At 43.3% G+C, this 20,402-nt stretch overlaps 2 protein-coding genes across 3 annotated transcripts; one reads left to right on the top strand and one right to left on the bottom strand.

Moving 5' to 3' along the window:
• Positions 1–798: 798 nt before the first annotated feature.
• Positions 799–6,762, bottom strand: atp6v0b (ATPase H+ transporting V0 subunit b). The gene is made up of 8 exons (XM_030115624.1): positions 6,490–6,762; positions 3,450–3,498; positions 3,208–3,291; positions 3,052–3,129; positions 2,864–2,933; positions 2,742–2,793; positions 2,441–2,631; positions 799–2,324 (listed from the first exon to the last, which is right to left on the bottom strand). Exons 1-8 carry the CDS (start codon positions 6,572–6,574, stop codon positions 2,298–2,300), a joined length of 636 nt encoding a protein of 211 aa, XP_029971484.1. The 5' UTR covers positions 6,575–6,762; the 3' UTR covers positions 799–2,297.
• Positions 6,763–7,712: 950 nt separating this feature from the next.
• On the top strand, positions 7,713–19,827 carry LOC115405863 (NACHT, LRR and PYD domains-containing protein 3-like). 2 transcript variants are annotated; one of them, XM_030115614.1, is made up of 13 exons: positions 7,713–7,734; positions 9,593–9,688; positions 9,830–9,946; positions 10,748–10,852; positions 11,831–12,045; positions 12,285–14,199; positions 16,014–16,187; positions 16,362–16,532; positions 16,821–16,994; positions 17,283–17,456; positions 18,161–18,334; positions 18,791–18,821; positions 19,020–19,827. In XM_030115614.1, exons 1-13 carry the CDS (start codon positions 7,724–7,726, stop codon positions 19,104–19,106), a joined length of 3,444 nt encoding a protein of 1,147 aa, XP_029971474.1. In that variant the 5' UTR covers positions 7,713–7,723; the 3' UTR covers positions 19,107–19,827. The 2 variants fall into 2 exon arrangements, with proteins under 2 accessions (XP_029971474.1, XP_029971475.1); XM_030115615.1 differs by lacking the exons at positions 18,791–18,821; positions 19,020–19,827 and having other exon boundaries at positions 18,073–18,162.
• Positions 19,828–20,402: the final 575 nt, after the last annotated feature.

Genomic DNA, 20,402 nt, shown 5'->3' with positions numbered 1-20,402 from the left:
ACTGTAACTGCTACGCAAAATTATGTTTAACAGAACACAGAATATTTGTTTGCCTGTTGCTTCCATATGGTTTCTGCAGCCTTCAACATTCATACTTTCTAAACTCAATCCAAGTATAAAAATAATCAGTTCACTTTGTTCTAATAATCCAAGTCCTCTTTGTTCAAACACAGCCTCATTTTGAAAGGTTGTATGGTTTACAGCAAGTGTGGCAAATTTACATCCCATTGGCCAAAACAGGAACCTCACAGGGAAAAATGCTATCATGCAAAAAAAAAAAAAAATTAAACCTACAAAATTAATTTTTCACAACACAAGAGATTTTCTTGGAAATTGTAATCTTCCCAGTGAGATCAGGAAGTGTGTGTTTAAGGCAGGTATTGTACTGTATTCACATTAAAATTAAAGGAAAAAATTTCAGATTTGTGGTCATTTCAGTTTCATCCCCCTGCAGATGATATTGAGCCTCTGAAGCATCATCCTGAATCTAGGAGTTCCTCAGGGCTGCATGTTGGGCCCACTTTTCTTTACACAGGGCCGTTTATCCATCCACTCCTACAACCAAATAATACTCTTAATTAATGTAATATTCTGGCATTTTTTCAATCTTATGGAGAAATCTAAAAAAAATGAAGACACTAACGGTGATTATTTAACTGTTCAGCTCAGTTTCAGTCTTGCAGCAGAACCAGTGAGGACTGGAGGATATAGGTTGTGGTTTCCAGCTCCATCTGGTGGATGAAGGTGAACAGTGACAGCCATGGGAGAGGGTCAACATCAAATAAAGCAACCAACAGCTGGATGGAATCAGTTTATTTTCTCCAGAACATTTATGAAGGCAGAAGGATTTTTTTTTTTTTTAATTTTCAATTTTCAACACAAGGTCAAAAACAATGAGCGATACCCAGATCACCGTCACATTACTGTAACACACACACACACACACACACACACACACACACACACAGTACCATCTACAGTCACTGAAAGCCTGGGTTTGGTGGTGCAGAACCTGGATAAGTAAAACAAAACAAAAACCAAACCAAAAAGCTTTTGTCACAACCAGGTTCATAACATGTGATGTTCACAACATTTAAAAAGAAAAAAAAAAAAAATCAAAGAAAAGAGCCGAGTCGCAATCAAATGTGGTCCGTCGTCCCGGGAATGATACGTTCAAAACATTAAGACTCGTCTTTGCCAAACACTCCTATTCTACTGCCCGCCGAGGGGCAGATGTTGAGAAAAACAACCCAGATGTTAAAGCTTTAATAGTGAAAACAAACAGGTACAGCATGGAAGGTTAAAGTAGTGCCGGTTTGAGACAGTAGGGGGCAGCTGTGAGTCGTTAGGGCCGACTAGAGACACCACCTAGTGGCATAAAGTGGTATTACAAGACAAGACGAGCTAGCCGGTCTGTAAACTTTTTCTGTAATATTTTACAGGACGAAATACATTCAAAGCAAGAAAATTCAGTAAAAAATATTGAGCAAGAAAAGAATTTGTGTAAAAGATAGATCAAAAATAAGAAATTGCATCACCGATTGTGAATACAATAACTGAAGCAGTATTTGGGCCGAAAAGGTGAGATTACTTGGAAATAAGCAGTCAGTTGGAAGCCAACATACAGATTCTCTTTCAGTTTAATCAACAAACTGAATAGAAAATAATACTTTTGATTGAGACTGCTTTTTCAAAATGAATCCAAATTTTATTGTGATGTAAAAAAGAAAAGAGTAGATAAGAACGGATTTAGCAAACAGTTACTTCAGGGGACTTCAAGCTGTGTAGTGAATGTGAAAAGAATAAATGTGATCAGACTCCAGCTTTACGCTCTAAAAGCGTCGCCTCCATTTCAGATCATCGGTCTGACTCTAAACTCTCTCTTCATACTGGGCCGTGGCCTTCCTGTGGACCAGAACTGATTTAAAAAAGAAAAAAAAGAACTGACAGACCAGGCTACATTTAGAAACAACCTCATGCTTCACAATTAAAGAAAAGAATCACATGTTCAGGACACACACACACACACACGCGCGCACTCACATACACACACACACAAATAGTTTCAATACTCTGGTGTCATTTTCAAGCGTTGTTCAATAAGAGTGGTATGAAGAGGAAAGAATGACGTTTGCTCATTCTGAATCTGTTTTTCTCCACACATCACTCCTGCCTGTCGAAGAACAACACCAGGCCAATAGAGACGTTTAAATAATTTACCATGTATTTACACAATAATCCATCATATATTTCCAGCAGTGTCTTTCTCCTCCACTCCGCCTCTGATAGCGCCTCTTCTAGTCGCCCATCTTTACTTTTGACGTCTGTAGAGAGAAGAATGAATAAATAAATAAATAAATAAATAAATAAAATCATTGTCTGCACTGCTGTAGAACAGTAACAGTAGCAGAGAAGAAGCGGGTGTGTTTGTTTCATCCACCTGCAGGATGGCCACGATGACGCCGAAAAGGCCGATGGCGCTGCCGAAGATCTCCACGATGAGGATCTTGACGAAGAGGCTGGCGTTCTGGGCGTCGGCCAGAGCCGCGCCGCTGCCCACGATGCCCACGCAGATCCCACAGAACAGGTTGGAGAAGCCCACGGTGAGGCCGGCTCCGAACATGGAGTAGCCTGAGGGGGGCGGAGCCAGACGGGACCGGTCAGCCGTCTTAGTGCCGTCGCAGCACATCAAAACCACTGAATGAAATGTTGCTTCTGAAAAGGACTCTCCATTTCCTTACCGGCCTGGTAGTTTCGAGCTCCGATGGTCTCGGGAGTTGTTCCGCTGAAGTTCTGAGGGAGAAAAGATCTCGTTCAGAAAACGGTCACCTCTCCGTTAGGTTTCAGCTGAGTCGATGCTCACCTCGGCCATGTTGCTGATGACGATCGCCATGATGATCCCGTAAATGGCGACGGCTTCACAGAAGATAATACTGGAGGCCGGAGGAAGAAACGGGAACCGTTACTCTTCCTGCTTTCACTCTTTCTCAAGTCACAGCTCACAAACCAGACTACCTATCGAACGAAAGCCGTCTCTGGAGAACGCCTCACCTGACTAAATTCTTGGTTTTGATACGTGGAGCTTTGACGCCGCCGCCGATGATGCTGGAGCCGGTGACGTAGATCCCCCTGGAAGACACACACATAGAGGAGTTCAGATCCACTTCAGGTGAGAGCGAAGCGGCGGATCTGCAGAGCGTTACTGACCAGGCGGCCCCCACCACGGACAGAGAGATGGCCAGGCCGATGCCCAGGTTGGCCCACATGAAGGGAGACGTCTCCGTGAGGAACCTGGCCAGCAACAGCAGGAAGAAACAACCTTTAAACACTGTCTTTGTTGTGATGCAGAGTTTATATGAAGAAAATGTCTCTGGTTTCACAAAAATGAAACAATTATCAGCATGAAATTCAGCACTAATTGCAGACATTTGGGGATGAGCGTTACGAACCATGCCACATCGAAGCGGAATCCCAGGTCGAATATGGTGTAGCAGATCCCTGCGGAAACAAACAGGTACAAAATGAAAAACAAGCCTGAACCCGCTTTAGCTAGTTTGATTTATCACGGAGAAACACGAGAAGAAAACAACTGAAGGCTAAAATCAAAACTGGCACATGGAAAGAGACTCAAAGAGGACTGACTGAATCAAAGCAGAAATGTGGGTTTAAGTTTGGATCCAGATTTGAAATTCCACAATCACATAAAGAAGGTAACACAAATTATTGCAAGAATTAAAACAACCAGGATTCAGAGAAACATTTCTTTTCAGTAGGCTGACTTGTTTTAATGGTGTGTTAACTCATCCACAGTCCTCAACACAAAGAGGGTGAAGCACATTATACCTGAGCTTCAACCTCTGCACCGGCTGACTGTGTGTCAAAATATTGACCTCAAAATCTTACGACTCATCTATAAAGCTGTCAACAGTTTGTGGCCTGAATACAGCTCAGATTTATGAGTGGAAGATGAAACTTCTAGACCCGAGGTCCTCAGGAGGAGGTTCACCGAACGTTCCCAGAGTCAGAGGAAACGAGGTGAAGCAGCTTTTAGTTCCTACAGTCTTCACCTGAGGAACAAACTTCCTGCTGACAGTCACTTCATTTAAATCAGAACTGAAGGCAGATGGCTCTAACTCTTTAGCTCAGGAGGAATATACAGGACAAATTCATCTTTAGAGGGCCAAACCAGTAAGATGCTGCATAACACCCTTCAAATTTTAAGTTTTTAATTGATGTGGAGCAGAGTATGCGCGATGAAAAGGTCAACATTTTTGCAAAAACTAAACACTGCCAAAAAAAAAGAAAAAAAGACTACAACTGCAGCATAAAGATTATGTCAATGAGACCTTCTGGTGCAAAATACAGTGAATTATCAATAAATAAATAAATATACTGTCGCTTTTTTATTTTATTTTTTTTGTACAAACTCACCCTGACAGCAGGCTTTAAGGCAGAAGCTCGTTTGATAGTTTTCACGGCAGCATCACCAATATCTCAGCTCAAGTCTCACTGCTGTGTCTTTAAAAAAAACACGTTTTCTTTGAAATTAACACAATTTGCTTGGATGTTTGACAGAATGGATTAAAGCCTGGCATGGAATGATTTTGGTCCACAGCCCTGATGTTTGACACCCCTGCATCATTATTATTGATTAATGCATTAAGTGCACAGGCCCTCTAAAAAACAATGGCTTTACCTTTATCATAGTACAGTATGTGTATATATATATATATACATATATATATACACACACACACACATATATATATATATATATATATATATATATATATATATATATATATATATATATAGACATACATACATACATATATATATATATATATATATATATATATATATATATATATATATATATATATATATATATATACATACATATATATACAGACATACATACATATATATATATATATATATATATATATATATATATATATATACATATATATATATATATAATTATACATATATAATATTTTTTTTTATTTCCCTGTAAAGCATTGCGAGTTTCCTCTCATCTAAATGGTGCTAGATAAATACCTTTTCCACGTGTTCAGTTCTATCTGGACTTATTCAGAAGAAAAGATGTAATTTTGCTTGATGCAGTTCGGGTTTATAAAGAAAACAAGGGGCCAATGTGCCCGAATGAGCACATAGCTGCATGTCAGTCTGCATGCAATTACATTTTCTGCTCTGATCCAACTGTGTAACTGCTCAGGTTAATACACATTTCAAGTACTACTGTCATCAGTGTTATGGATGTGCTCCATGAAAGAGATTCCCCTTCAGATTGATTTAATATACAGCCAAAATCAAAATGAGATCAACAAGAGAGGGAGGCAGTGACAAAGCTGCAAGAAGAGCTGACATGCTCGATCATTCCACAAGCATGGAGTCATATGATCGCAATATAAACTATGCACACACTAAAGATTTCTGAGATAATAGTGACTGAAGCTGGACTTCAGAGTAAGTTTTACTCTCATTTTGTAGGCACAATAATCTATTAAACAGACAGTCACCCCCACTGCAGTCAAATGGAAACACTGCATTCTGCGATCGCACTGTCAGTGATTATGTGTCCCTATATTATTAGCTGTGTGTGAAACACAGTCATGTGTGGAAAAAATCTGTAGCATCGGTGTGAGAGCTCATGTTCACGTGAAAAGTGCAGAAGTTCCTCATTTAACTAATGTTAGCCTAGCAACCAGCTAAGCTAACGCTCACTTAGCATGCAGCTAAGCTTACACTCACCTAAATGACCAACTGATAGAGAAAACACGAATATGGCCACAAACAGCATTAGTGAAACATAGGGACTACACAATGTGAATTCAAAATGTGAGGGAACGTTTTCATTTCTTATGTTTAGGGCATTTTGATATATGTTGGCTTATCGTTAGCTACATGTTAGCATAACGCTAATTTGAATCTAAAATCACACCGTTATTACTGAATTATAATATTAGACTATCACGTGTGTTTTAATGTCTCATAACTAGCCTGTATTAATAATAATATAAACACCGTTAACTAAAATTATTAGAAAGATACTCAAAATATCATTCACTGCTGTTTAGCCTAGCTTTAGCAGGTGTTTCGGATTAACTGGTTTCCCTGTTGACTGATGACGACTTCCTGTAGAGTCCGTCGTTACTGCTAGAAAAAGCAGATGTTAAAAATCCCTAGCTGTTGTGGCAAAAGCCATTTACCCGCATTTACAATAATGTTTTGAAGTGTCGCACTATTCGCGAGTGTTATTTCAAGATGAACTGATACAAGCGGACGCTCGAGGTAGTTGGTCTTCAGTTAACAAGGAAACCATTCAAACCGAAACACTGGGTCCTCCATTACAGCTGTCAATGCAGCGGCGATTAAAAAAAAAAGAATACTGATTGTGAAGCCTAAATATAAACGGGATAATAAAATTCCACTTTGATTATTTCGTAGAGGATATAACCTTACCAACGATCAGTATGGTGGTCCAGAAGGCCAGAGTGACCCCCGTGTAGAGAATGGCGTGTCCGTTCATCATCCACTCGAGCAGCATCTATCCGGAGGGCCGAGCTGCTGGATCAGAGATTCTCCGGCCTCAAACTGGGAATCGGACGCCGGTGAAGCTTCGATAACGAGGCTGCAGCGTTTTGAGAGGCGCCGTGAGCCGACGGAGGAGGAAGAGCATCAAAAAGGAGAAGCTGATGGCCGAAGTCAGCTGATCCAAACCCGAGAAGCATGTGACCGGGAGCCGAGGGGGTGCGTTCGGTTCCTCGTCTCCCTCTCTCTCCTCACACACGACCTTCACACTGCAGAGTGTGAGAGGGAATATTCATCAATCTGTTTCCTACTAACTCGAAACACACTGATATAATGGTAAACTATGTTTTTCAAAAAAACCCTGAAGTATCAATTTGAGTGACTTTTGTTACATAATATCTCATAGTAATGGAATGCGTCCCGAATGGCTGCGCTGCAGTGGCGCTGTAGTGCGCGTATAGGCCGCAGGAGGGCGCTGTGGTGCCGCATGAGAGCAGGTCAACCAACACTTTCTTTCAGAAAAATGTTACAAAGTACTAAAATGCAGAAGTGTCAAACACCAGGAGATAGATAGATAGATAGATAGATAGATAGATAGATAGATAGATAGATAGATAGATAGATAGATAGATAGATAGATAGATAGATAGATAGATAGATAGATAGGCTGGACATACTGTGATCTTTGCATGTTATCCCTGTGGATGCATGAATTTTCTCCTGGTACTGGTTTCTGAGGTTAATCGGGGTCCTTAATTGCCCCACACAGGTGATAGAGTGGCTTCTGGTCCCTGGGACAGTGAAGTCTGGGCTTTACTTTCTGTACTGCCATATAAACTAAGCAGGAAAGAAGACGGATGGAGGAATCACTCTGCATGTGACTAGTTAACGGCAGTATTTTTAAATGCTTTTAAAATACTTAAACTGCATTCTGATTCATCACACACCTATAATGCATACCTTTAGAATGTGTATATTATGTAGTTGGTGCTAAAGGCCTTGTCAGAAAAGGTAATACAATATTATCTGTGATGTGCAACAAACACTCAGTCATGGCAAATATGTGAGAGGTCATGATGGATCTGTATTCCTGTACAGGCAGAGGGGAGGAGCTCACCTCAGAGAACCAGTTTCCTTCTTTATTTGAAGTCAAAACACCAGAAGGATGAACACACGGTGAGTCTTTTAGACTTTTGCTGTACGGCTGTGTCATATTTCTACTGTAATGTTATTTGCAAGTTAATTTGCTTTAGTTATTGTTTTATTGGATTGGACTATAAGCTGAAGTGAGGTTTACTGGAGGATATGCTGACTAATCCTGAAATAACTTAGTCCTCCTGACTGCAACATGAATTCTATCTCACTTGTTTTGTTGCTGCTTCTTCTCGTTGTCATTAGTTCATAAATCTGTATCTTTCGAGGGCTAAAATCCTGGTGATAGAGTAGGACTACTCAACTCCAGGCCTTGTGGGAAGACGTCCTGTATCTCGATCTAATGTGGGTGTCATCACTGACCTCATAAAAAGCCCAGTAACGAGTTCCGTGTGAGTGCTGAAGCAGGGAGAGATGTAATATACAAATAACTGAAGTCTGCCTAATACTTTTGTCTGACCACCTACCTGTTTTATTTCCCTTCTCACTGCCTCCACCATGCACTCCTCACCTGACCGCTCCTGCCCCGTTCCACAGCAGGCGACTGCAGAGCGGATTGTATTCGTTCTGTTTCTTATAAACCTGTCTCAGCTCTGGATGTGTTCCATCACGGTGCAGCCTCTTTTCAAAAAGAAACATTTGGACTGGTTCTGTCTAAATTCAGGCCAGTTTTTAAACTCTCTTTTCGTTCCAACGTTTTAGAGAAACTTTTTCTTAACCAGCTCAAGGAAGTTTTAAAACAGGCCGATGCTGCTGAGTTGTGTCAGTCTGGTTTTAAGCCTCTTCACAGCACTGAAACTGCTCTTGAATGAGCTTCTTTAAAAAATGTAATCTGGTAATGGTGCTTTTTTTTTTAATTCTTCGAGACCTAACTGTCTGACACAGTGATCACACCATTGTCCTGTCACGTCTCGAGCACTGTGGCGCCACCTTGGACTGACTAAAGTCTTATACCTCACTGATTGATCCTTCTGTGTGCATCTGGGCCAGTTTTCCTCCTCAGTGGCCCCTCTGACCTGCGGGAGCCCCCAGGGATCAGTTCTGGGCCTTCGACTGTTCTTTTATATGCTTTCCCTGAGATCAATATTCAGGAAATATGACATTCCCTTTTACTGCTTTGTGGTTGATGTACCTGTCGGTGTACCTGCCGTTTAACATGAGAGACTTTAAAACATGAATGGAATTAAATCACATCGGCACAGGTCCAAGAAGCCTGGAGTTGAGTTGTCCTTATAGAGCATCTTCCTCCCACAAACTTATATAGCCACCGACAATTCAGATTCTACAACTTTTTGAAGACGTAACAATTCTATTCCATTACTAAACAATTATCAAGCAAATAATATACAAGAACCTGAGGTTTTATCCTCCTCAATTCTGCAATTCTGAGTGTTCTGTGAGTCTGTCATTTTCGAAACAGAAACCAGAGAAGCTTCATTCACAGTTTTTCACCCCCCACCTCTACCACCCCTCCACCCCCATGGTGATTTCCTCTGTGATTTCCTCTACACATGACATTCTGGTTGAACCGGACTGACTCAGCGATACGTTGTTGTGGCCTTTATCTTATTCTGCTAACTCATGTTTCACCACCAACTGCAAGACATGGAGGATTAGAGCCGCTGCACTCATCCATCCATGCATTCAACTGTCCAACCAAACAGGGTTTGTTTCAGTGAGCTGAAAGTACAACTCTGATATTTAATCTGTTTTCCAGTTTCACTTATGTTTTCATTCTGTTTGTTCATTTTTTGCTGCAGTGTTTGCTGTACAAAGCACTTTTACATAATAGCTGTGATTAAGAAGTTTGCAGCGTAAATACAGTTTCCTGTGTTGAATGAGGGCTGAGTTTATCAACACATTGTGGTGTTTCTGCCCTCAGACTGACGACGATGGACGGGGAGGAGCAGGAGTATGAAGCAGGGGCCTCAGGTCTTCGCCCAGACGTCAGAACAGCGCCGGTTCCCAACGCCACCAAGTGAGAGGCTGTTATCTGCTGTGATCTGAATCTGAGCAGGAGCTGCAGAGTTCTTCCCCTCATGTGTGTCTGAGCCATCATTTTAATCACTCACAGCAGGCAACTCTCTTTGTATATAAAGATTGACTGACTGTGTTGCAGAGGTCGGCAGCAGCGATCAGCAGCAGCGTCGTCTCGTTCCAGCAGCCTATCTGAGGGCCTCTGGTCCAATCAACACCCTCCAGACTTCAGTGCTGGATCTGGACCTTCAAACGCAAAGTAAGAGGCCCTAAAATGAAGGCGATTCACGAAAAACTGGAAATTTAATATCGCAGTCAGTTCAGTCTCTTTCTGTTGGTCAAGCCTCAGTCATCCTTAACTGTTAGAAATTGTCACAATGGCCATGAACTGTGTTTCAAACTGATTTAACTGTTCAGGAAGGTTACACAGTCTCTGCTTTGAAGCTTTAAACTCTCGTCTCTGAGGAGGTTTCCAGTTTGAGCTGGTTCGGATCACATTGGAGCATTTTCGCACTGCTTTAGGTTTAGAGAGCTCATTGAGTTAAGATTTGAAATGCAGGTTCAGGTTACTTTATTAACACCCGAAGGCAGATTTGTTCTGCAGTGGGATGACATTTACACACATTTATACACAGTTGTAAGTGCAAGAAATACAAATGTAATACTGAGGATAAAGTTTACATTTTTATTACAGAATCAATACTCAGCTCAACTTTTAACATGTATTTTATTCATTGTCCACTCGAGATGTTTATTAGCATGTAATGAAGGCTACATTTGAAATGTGGAGTTCAGGCTGGTTCAGTGCCGTTACTGTAGGTTTAGGCTGCTGGGAGAACTCTTTAACAGTGATAAGTTTTTCAATGGAATAGTACCAACTCTCTCTCTCTCTCTCTCTCTCTCTCTCTCTCTCTCTCTCTCTCTCTCTCTCTCTCTCTCTCTCTCCCTCTCTCATCCACATTACTGATCATATTAGCTTGTGTTTAGTATGTTTTCTTTGAAAGGTCGGTGCTTGGTGCTATGAAGACAAAACTAAATAGGTGTCTATTTGCGACTGTAGATGTCTACGTCTTGAACAAGCAGAAGGATCTTCAGTGTTCAGCGAATTCACCAACTGGTCCAACCAGAGCCCTCCAAACTTCAGTTCTGAGCCTGGGCCGGCAAAGTAAGTGGATCATTTGTCACCACAATGCTTGTGTGTACATTTTCCTCCGGGTAGCATCAACATATTCTTGGGAGATACTCATGAAATGGTGGTAAATTTCTTTGGGTCAAAGCAACTGTGAGCTGGATCATTTTCACAACACAACAGGCCATCGATAGGGTGACTTGTTGACTTGCACCCCTTGTTCAATGCTAATTAGCATCTTCTAGCCCACACCTTCCTCCTTCAGTGGTCATCCTGATGTAAGGAAACACTCGCCATCCCTGTAACAGCCAGCATGTGTTTCTGTGAGACGATAAGGGCCTGTTTACACGGCAACGACTTCAAGTGAAAACTCTAAACTTTTGTTGCATTTTGGACCTCTGTACACACGACAACGGTGCTCCGAGTCGCTGAGGAAGCAACTTTTTGAAAAGCGCTTCTAAAGTGGAACTTGGAAGCGCTTCTCCTTGGATATGGCATAAACGCTGCTACAGCATGTACAACACGGTCGTGGTAAAGTTGTGATTACAAAAGCAAACAACAGAAGTCAGTAGTGGCCCAACATGAAAACTGCAACATTTTCAGTATTTCTACCATGGCCGTGCAGACGCTGCTTTTGTTCAATTGGAAGAGGCTCTCATACACCGTCACACCCAAACCGTGTGACATTTCCCTTGCTGTAATGAGGTACTTTACAAATCAAGCGAGTGCATTGTGATGCAGACAGCTGCAGCTTCTGTTCTCTCAAGGCCAGCTTCAGCTGGACCTCATGCCTTGTTATCTCTCTGTTCACTGTCAACCCAGCAGTCCGTGATGTGGTCCCTGGGCTGGGATACTCAGTGGGGGAAGAAATAAGTCAAACATCGTATCAAAGACACATCAGCTATTTTCCATAACTTATTACTTATTCTTTCAATGTTTAATTCCATTTATAAATGAACATTAATGCTTTTCAACAAAGGATGAGAAGTCTTTACTGCTCCTCTGTGTCTACAGAGTGAGAAGGAAAAGGAGGACCAAGAGGAGGGATGCTTGTGAGGACGAGCGTCTGTCCTGCTGTGAGTTGTGTCGGGACGTCCTGAAGGATGAGGTATCTCTGAGCTGTGGACATCGACTCTGCAGACGGTGCATCTGCTCATACCAGGACCCGAAGGCTCCACCGGGAGTCTCCTGGTGTCCTCTCTGTGCAGAAAAAGCCATCTGCATTCCGGGTAAGAATCATTTACTTCATTTATTGCCATTTCAAGTCAAAATAACACCCATAAAGTATCAAGGTAAGGCAAGTTGCTTCATCGCTTCATGCCATTCCCTTAACTCTCCAGCTCACTCCTGATCACCCACTCCACTTGTGTTCTCAGACTTTATTGATCTTGCGTTGGTTGTGTTGTAGAGACATGAGAGCTTGTGGTTTTTGTGTACTGTGATTGTTGTTGTTTTTGTCTGTGAACAGGTGTGGGTCTGCAGCAGCTTCTAGAAGAACACAAGGAGAGTCTGAGGAGGAGATGTGAACGTGTGACTGAAGGAAGTGATGAATCTGGAGGAGGAAGCCTCCTCAACAGGATCTACACTGAGCTCCACATCATCGAAGGAAACAGTGAGGAGCTCCAGAGGGAACCTGAGCTGCAGCAGCTGGAGACAGCTTCCAGGAGGGAGAGCCTCCATCACTCTGCCATCAGGGTTCAGGACATCTTCAAAGCCTCGGCCCGGCAGCTCAGACACATCCGAGTGGTTGTGACCAGCGGTGTGGCCGGCAGCGGAAAAACCTTCTCGGTGCACAAATTTACCCTGGACTGGGCTGAGGGCCTGGAGAACCAGGATGTCAGGGTGCTGGTGGTGCTCTCCTTCAGGGAGCTGAACCTGATCAGAGACCAGCTGCACAGTCTCCTCTCGCTGCTCCATGTTTTCTGTCCAGCGCTCCAGAAGCTGACGGCAGAGGAGCTGGCTGTCTGCCAGCTGCTGTTCATCTTGGACGGCCTGGATGAAAGCAGACTTTCTCTGGACTTCAGCAGCAGCCAGCGGCTGCTCGATGTCTCACACCAGTCTTCGGTCAGCGTGCTGCTCACCAACCTCATCCGGGGGGATCTGCTGCCCTCGGCTCGGGTCTGGATCACTTCCCGACCGGCGGCGGCCCATCAGATCCCTCCAACATGTGTGGACAGACTGACAGAAGTGCGAGGCTTCACAGCCGCTCAGAAGGAGGAGTACTTCAGGAGGAGGCTGAGTGATGAGGAGCTGAGCAGCAGAATCATCTCCCATGTCCAGACGTCCAGGAGCCTCCACATCATGTGTCGAGTCCCAATCCTGTGCTGGATCACTGCTACAGTTCTGGAGCACATGTTGACCAAAAACCAGAGATTAGAGCTGCCCCAGACCCTGACTGACATGTACTCCCACTTTGTACTGGTTCAGACGCACAGGAAGAGGTTCAAGTACCACGAAGGACCTGAGACGGGTCCACAGGAGCTGACGGAGGCTGACAGAGAAGTTCTCCTGAAGCTGGGCAGGCTGGCGTTTGAACATCTGGAGAAAGGGAACATTTTTTACCAAGAAGACCTGGAGCAGTGTGGCCTGGATGTGGCAGACGCCTCTGTGTACTCTGGAGTCTGTACTCAGATCTTTAAGAGAGAGTCTGCGATCTTCCAGAAACCCGTCTACAGCTTTGTCCATCTGAGTGTTCTGGAGTTTCTGGCTGCAGTCTTCATGTTCCACTGTTACAACAGCCGTAACACAGACGTTCTGAAGACCTTCCTGGGAGAAGACTGGGCCGATCCATCCACCAACAATCAAGACAATGATGATGATGATGATGATGATGAGTACAATGAGGACGATGATGATGATTACAACCCTGATTTCAGTGATGAAGAAGAGGAAGAGGACGACGATGACAACAGAGATTCTTCATCTCTGGACGCCTTGTTGAGGAGAGTCATGGAGAAATCTTTCCGAAGCGAAAACGGACACCTGGACCTGTTTGTCCGCTTCCTTCATGGCCTCTGTCTAAAATCCAACCAAACACTCCTAGGGAGTCTGCTGGGTCAGACAGAGAGCGGTCCAGAAACCCATCAGAGAATCATCGACAACCTGAAGCAGATGAACAGTCACCAAGTGTCTCCTGACAGAAGCATCAACATCTTCCACTGCCTGCTGGAGATGAAGGACCTCTCAGTACATCAGGAGATCCAGACGTTCCTCAGGTCAGAGAACAGATCAGAGCAGCTGTCTGAGGTTCACTGCTCGGCTCTGGCCTACATGCTGCAGATGTCAGACCAGGTCCTGGATGAGCTGGACCTGGAGAAGTACAACACCTCTGAGGAGGGTCGACGGAGACTGATCCCAGCTGTGAGGAACTTCAGAAAAGCCCGGTGAGTAAGAACCATTGATGGTATACAAAAGATGGATAAAACATACGTGACGTGATGAAATCCCGTTGTGTTGATTTGAGCAGGACGTCTCCATATTGAACTTTTGAAACTGGATGTAAATGTGATTGGCCGAGCCGATCACATGACCGCATCACGTGGACAGAGGAGGCGCAATGATAGGGCGATTTATGCACAACTTTGTCTCGTAAAATAAAATCAACAGATGATTTACTGTATTGGCCCGAATATAAGACGACTCCGATTATAACACGACCCCTATTTTTCAAAGATCATTTTGTGAAAAAAAAAGACAATAAGGTCACTCATAAAACAACTTTTTATTATACAATTATTATAAACTCAAAAACTCACAACTGAGATAACATTTCACGAGATATAAAATGAAAAAATATTACTACAGTATTGAATAAAAAATATATTCTCTTTCTCAAAATAAGAAACAATAAGCAACAAATAAGAACCTCAAGGGGTCAAAACTGCATAAATGATGTAAATACCTTTCCAGTGCCTTCAGCTGAATCAGGCTCTGGTGGTGGACATTCCGTCTTTCCGTTTTTCAGAGACGTATTCACTCACCCTTCTATCAGTCTCGTCCAGTCTTGGACCGCAGTCTCTTGGGACCACGGAAAGCTTTTCTCATAGTGTTAGCATCTGTAGGCGTTTTTTCTGTGCTCTCCAATAAGAACGAGGCTCTGCTCCACCAGATCTCCTGGCGGCTTGGCAGTTGTTTGATGACTCTGCTGCGTTGATCACCATCAGTTTAAAGTTGGTATCATAACTTCTCCTCTGTTGTTTGCTCAGTTGTCCAGCGTTCAGCCCCTTTGTTCCAGATGATCCGCCATTTTTCATCAGATCATTTCATCTCATTTCATCGCTCCACGCGCTCTCTGGTCAGTGTTACTTTGGCGCCATCTAGCGGCGCGGATAGGTATTGACCATCTACCGTAAGTCCGCGATTATAACACGACCCCACTTTTTAGGATACAATTTCTGGAAAAAAACATCGTCTTATATTCGGGCCAATACGGTATATGAAAATCAGAATCTGGTCAAGCCACCATGCTTGTAAAAACTAGTGAAAGAGACATCAGAACATGTTCTGAAACCGAGCGCTTCATGTGTTTATTTGCATTCTGAAAATTGGTATTTTTAAATGGGTTCCAATGAGACTCTGTCACGGGTGCAGGTGGAAGGACCCACGCGCAGGCAGCCAGGTGGAACAAAAACTCCTTCATTTCCAGGACACAGGATCACAGGACAGGGTTGAGCTGGTGCAGGCACGGGAAACAGAAACAAACAAACAAACAAACCCACAAGGAGCCGACAAGACACACCAGGGGAGCAGGGCTTAAATAGGGTGGACACAGGTGAGGCACATTAGGGCGCCAATGAGGAAGGAGCACATGAGGAGCTGAGAGACACAGGTGAGGCAGGGCAAGAACCAAGGACAAAATGAGCCCTGAGCGCCCCCATATGGCTGCAGGGGCACAGGGCGTGACAGACTCCGGCTCTTTTTGAAACCAACATCATCGCCCCCTGCTGGAATTTCCCCAGAATTACAGCTTTTCTGCACTTCAGCATTATCTTCATGTTTTACCAGCGGTGGTTGGTACTTGGTTAAAACGTGGACATTGTTGACCTGTTTGGATGAATCTCATACAAAACCTATAAAAGGATCACGACAAATACCAAAGACGCAATTACAAAACATCCAGCTGGATGTTTCTCGTTGGATGAATAACATATTGTGTTTTTCTTTGAATTGATGTGTTTTTAATCGTGTGTGTTTACAGGCTGACTGACTGTGGACTCTCGGAGATTCACTGTAGAGTGGTGGTCTCCGCCCTGAAGGCGAACCCCTCCCATCTGACCGATCTGGACCTGAGTGGAAACCAGCTGGAGGACTCCGCAGTGAAGGTTCTCTGTGAAGGACTCAGCGGTCCAAACTGCAGACTGGAGGTCCTGAGGTCGGTTCACTGACTGGAGTTCTTTGATCAGCCTTTATTTTTACATTTTTGTCCCTGAAAATACAGAAACATATGATATAAAAACTAGTCAACATCCTCAACCAACCATGGTATCGTCATGTGTGGACAGAACAAAAAGGTTTTCTACATTCTCACCTTTAACTCTTTCTCCAGGTTGGTGAACTGCAGGCTGTCGGAGATCAGCAGTGCTTCGATGCTCTCAGCTCTGAGCTCCCTGAGACATCTGAAGCATCTGGACCTGGGAGGAAACCAGCTGTGGGGCTCAGGACTGCAGTGGCTGTGTGGTCTCCTGGAGAGTCCACATTGCAGACTGGAGATTTTGGGGTGAGTTTATGTCGTACATTGAAGGACAAAGTCACAAGTTGCCCAGTTTAAAGACCCCCAAGTAACAGTATCATGAGGATATTTTAATCTGTACATTTACATATTTCTAATAATTACACTTCAGTGAAAGATAGTCCCAATGTAACCCTAACCCTGACCTGAGACAACAAGAAACTGCAGTTGAGATAAACACGCTCTTAGACAGAGAAGCTAGCTGCTAAGTGAACATGCTAGCATGTGACTGGTTGGACATGAGCTTATCTCTGCATCTCTATTTGTCCTCCTCAGATTGCGTGACTGCTTTTTGACAGAAACCAGCTGTGCGGCTCTGGTCTCAGCTCTGAAGTCCAGCCCCGCACACCTAACACATCTGGACCTGGGAGACAATTTCATTTACGATTCAGGACTGAAGCGTCTCTGTGGGTTTCTGGAGAGTCCAGGATGCCAGCTGGAGGCTCTGGGGTCAGGCACAGTGCTTCAGTCTTTTGCCCTCAGCTTAGCATGCTTAGCATGAGGTTCAACTCTTTTATGGCTGGATTCTCTCACATTCCCTCTCACACACTGCCATTCTTTTTATTAGATCAGATATCTGACAGAGCAATTAAGAATCTCAAACAGATTCAACCAGTTCTCTTTCACGTTCACCTGTTTCAGTAGTGAGGACAGGCCTGACTCGATATGTTTTAATTTGCAATAGTCTCCTGTTTTATCTTTCATTATCAGACATTTCCTCTGTGACTCCATGTCCAGGCTGGGTTGGTGTGATTTGACAGAGATCAGCTGCGAGTATCTGGTCTCAGCTCTGCAGTCCAACCCGTCTCACCTGAAACATCTGGACCTGAGCAGGAACAACCTGCAGGACGCAGGAGTGAAGCAGCTCTGTCATTTCCTGAGGAGCCCACGCTGCAGACTGAAGACTCTGAGGTGGGTTACCTTCGTCAGAGGGCTGTTTTCACCGCAGCTTTAAAAGCAAACCGAAACTTCTTTTTGAAGGTCTTTGTTGAGTTCCAGACTAGTTTGTTCACACATTATCATATTAAATAAACTATGCATACATTTTCACACTGGTTACAAAAACATACGAGACAAATGAAACCAAGGAATGGTTCAAGTAAAATATGTCTTCAATTCTCATATGTTAGCAACCAACAAAAGCTTGTGGTGCTAAATGGACTAAAGAATATTTGAAATCCCTAAAATAGCTCAAATAACTACCACAGCTACAACAAGCATGTGTACCCATTATGACCAACACTTGTTTGTGGTCATGATGGGTACTGAGAGTTTTTTATGATTGTCCACCAAATAAAGATGGTTTGAGCTACAAAATATTACACTTTTCTGTAATAAAAAAAAAAAAAAAAACAGAAAAGAAATGCTTTACACACAAAAATAACGTGTGACAGGTAAATCGATATGTTTTAATATATCTTTAGCAGTTTTGGCATTTTTAAAGATGTTCACAATGGTCAGAGCAATTGAAGCTTCACTAGTATTTTTTCAGTTTTTTTGCTTCTTGTCTTCTTTTTTTATTGTTCAGGTTTTCCTTTTATTTCTTCTCCTTTCCCCACTTTTTCCTTCCTTTCGGTCTGTAATGTGACGTTCTGCTGTGGCGGTTCTTCCTCCAGTCTGGATCACTGCTGTCTGTCCGAGGCCAGCTGTTCCTCTCTGGCCTCGGCGCTCCGCTCCACGCCGTCCCGCCTGCAGCTGCTGGAGCTGAGTCACAACGGCCTGCGGCGCTCGGAGGTGGAGCAGTTTGCTGGACTTGTGGAGAGTCCAGACTGCAGCCTGCAGACTGTGAGGTCAGTGGACGGTGACAGTGTTGCACTCAGCCGGTTTCTGCAACACACTGCCAAACCTGCAGAACTGGTGACGTCCGGAAGGTGATGGAGGATACTTCAACTACTTTCTGTGCTACTGAAGGCCTCAGCTGTATTATTGTACTGCTAGCATTAGCATTAGCTGAGCTATCAGCACTGAGTGGGTTAGCTTAATGACTGATTCACTCATTAGGGTGTTTTCTGGAGAAACGACTAGTCAAACAGCTGGACTGCAGCTCTGAGCAACGTTGTCATGTAAACAAACGCCCAAGACGCCACAAGAGTTTTGCATTTTCTCTTGGAATCATCGTCAGCTGATGAGGCCTTCAGGACTTTCTCCTAACATGTTCCCTCCAACCTGCTGACATGAACGCTGAGAGAAGGCAGGAGTGCAGCTCTGCTTCTCTTCATTCACTGTGTTTTCTCGTCCCTCTGCAGGTTTCACACACCCCCATGGTTTCAAATAAAGGTAAAGACTGTTGAGTGTTCTGATGATACAAAGATCATTCAACTTCTTACAGGAAGACATTGTGGAGATTAGAATTCACTACGTTAAAATTGCAGTCGCGCCTCTGCTAAAACTTCTACTGCTCAGCAAACCTGCTTCTTCTCTGCTAAAGCTGATGCTACTTAGCTAAAAACTGATTCCTATTTTCTTCTTTTCCAGTGGATTGGAGGTGTCTCAGATGGAGAATGTGTGATGTGGGCTTTGATTTCTGCATTTCGTCGATACGCCACAAGTCAGCACTGGTGATCCTCAGGAAGCCGTGTTTGGATTCCACCATGTGTCTCCATGTTTGTGTAAATCTGATGAAGTGAAGCATTTATACTCCATTTTCACATATTTGTTTCATTTTCACTCACGTTTTTCCACAATCACATGATCTCTGTGGCGATCAGGTGATCATAATCATCTTATACAGTTTTACGGATTCATACTCCCACTTGGGAACTTTCAGTTATGCAGATGATAGACAGCTTTATATTTTCATGTGTCCTGATGAGTTAATGCTCTGTTCAAACTGTACTTATGCTAAATCCCGGATGGGAGAGAACTTTTTACAGCTCAACCAGATTTAGTTACCTGTCCTGAGACTAAGTGAGAAATACCGTTGTTAAAACTATTATCGATGAATCTATTTGAACACGTGAGAGAAATGGGAGTCATTTTCACTGAGATGAGTTTTCAACCTAATATTACACAAAAAAGAACTGTTTTTATCATTTCACGAGTGTAGCCATAGTTGTAAGTGATGCATGCTTTTATTTCCAGTCATACTGGTTAATGCAAAAGCCCATTTTCAGGAATATCTCACACCTATATTTACAGCTGGAGTGCTGATGAGGGCCACGATTTAATACTTCTCATTCATTTACCACATGCTCCCCAAAATAAACACAATGTTCACATTCGTAGTGTTCACATGAGGTTTGCAAATTACATTTAATGGAATTAAATAAATACTGGTATTTGGTACCTGTTCAGTGTGGATCCCTCTTTATCCTTTCACAGTGTGGTGTGTCAGAAATAACCTGACTGTGAAATGTGGTATTTCCTCCACTAGGAGGAGGCATTTCCACATCCGCTGTTTTCCACTGGAACTCATGCTTATTGAGCCAGACCTGAATGAGCTTGTAATATGTTTAATAAACTCCATGTTGGGTTTTTCTTTTCGTGACAGGCTCCCATTGTAGCCGGCGGCTCAGACGTGGGACGCGCTGCTGTCGATAAATGGTTACTTTTTTGCAGTCACAAGAAGCGTGTCAGTCAGGAGAAGAAAGAGTTCAACGGCTGCATAAAATTATCCACATTTTTAGGATAGCAATTTATTTCTGACAGTGGCTCTTTGTTGCAAACTCCTTTTGTCTTTGTAGCCAATCTGTGGCGGGATCCGTCCTCAGAAAACACGAGTCAGTCTGTTGAAAAGGTTAGCAGCTCCATTTCCTCTTCCATTACACATCCAGAATTGTTTCGGGCGGACTGTAGACATGAGAAGTCAGCTGAATCACAAGGTCAGCAGGCCACATATTGGATTCTGTTCTCACAAAG

Source organism: Salarias fasciatus, chromosome 18 (genome assembly GCF_902148845.1).
Source record: "Salarias fasciatus chromosome 18, fSalaFa1.1, whole genome shotgun sequence".
NCBI lineage: Eukaryota > Metazoa > Chordata > Actinopteri > Blenniiformes > Blenniidae > Salarias > Salarias fasciatus.
The sequence above is the reverse complement of the archived record's forward strand: the minus strand, read 5'-3'. Positions and strand labels throughout refer to the sequence as shown.

Bases quoted from the DNA above. Each gene is read 5' to 3' on its own strand.
- atp6v0b (XM_030115624.1), bottom strand. From the start codon at position 6,574: ATGCTGCTCGAGTGGATGATGAACGGACACGCCATTCTCTACACGGGG. The intron at 2,794-2,863 runs GTGAGCATCGAC...TTTCTCCCTCAG, and splicing joins TCATCAGCAACATGGCCGAG to AACTTCAGCGGAACAACTCC. The intron at 2,325-2,440 runs GTGGATGAAACA...TTCTCTCTACAG, and splicing joins TCATCGTGGCCATCCTGCAG to ACGTCAAAAGTAAAGATGGG.
- LOC115405863 (XM_030115614.1), top strand. The intron at 12,046-12,284 runs GTAAGAATCATT...GTCTGTGAACAG, and splicing joins AAAAGCCATCTGCATTCCGG to GTGTGGGTCTGCAGCAGCTT. The intron at 16,995-17,282 runs GTCAGGCACAGT...CTCCATGTCCAG, and splicing joins TGCCAGCTGGAGGCTCTGGG to GCTGGGTTGGTGTGATTTGA.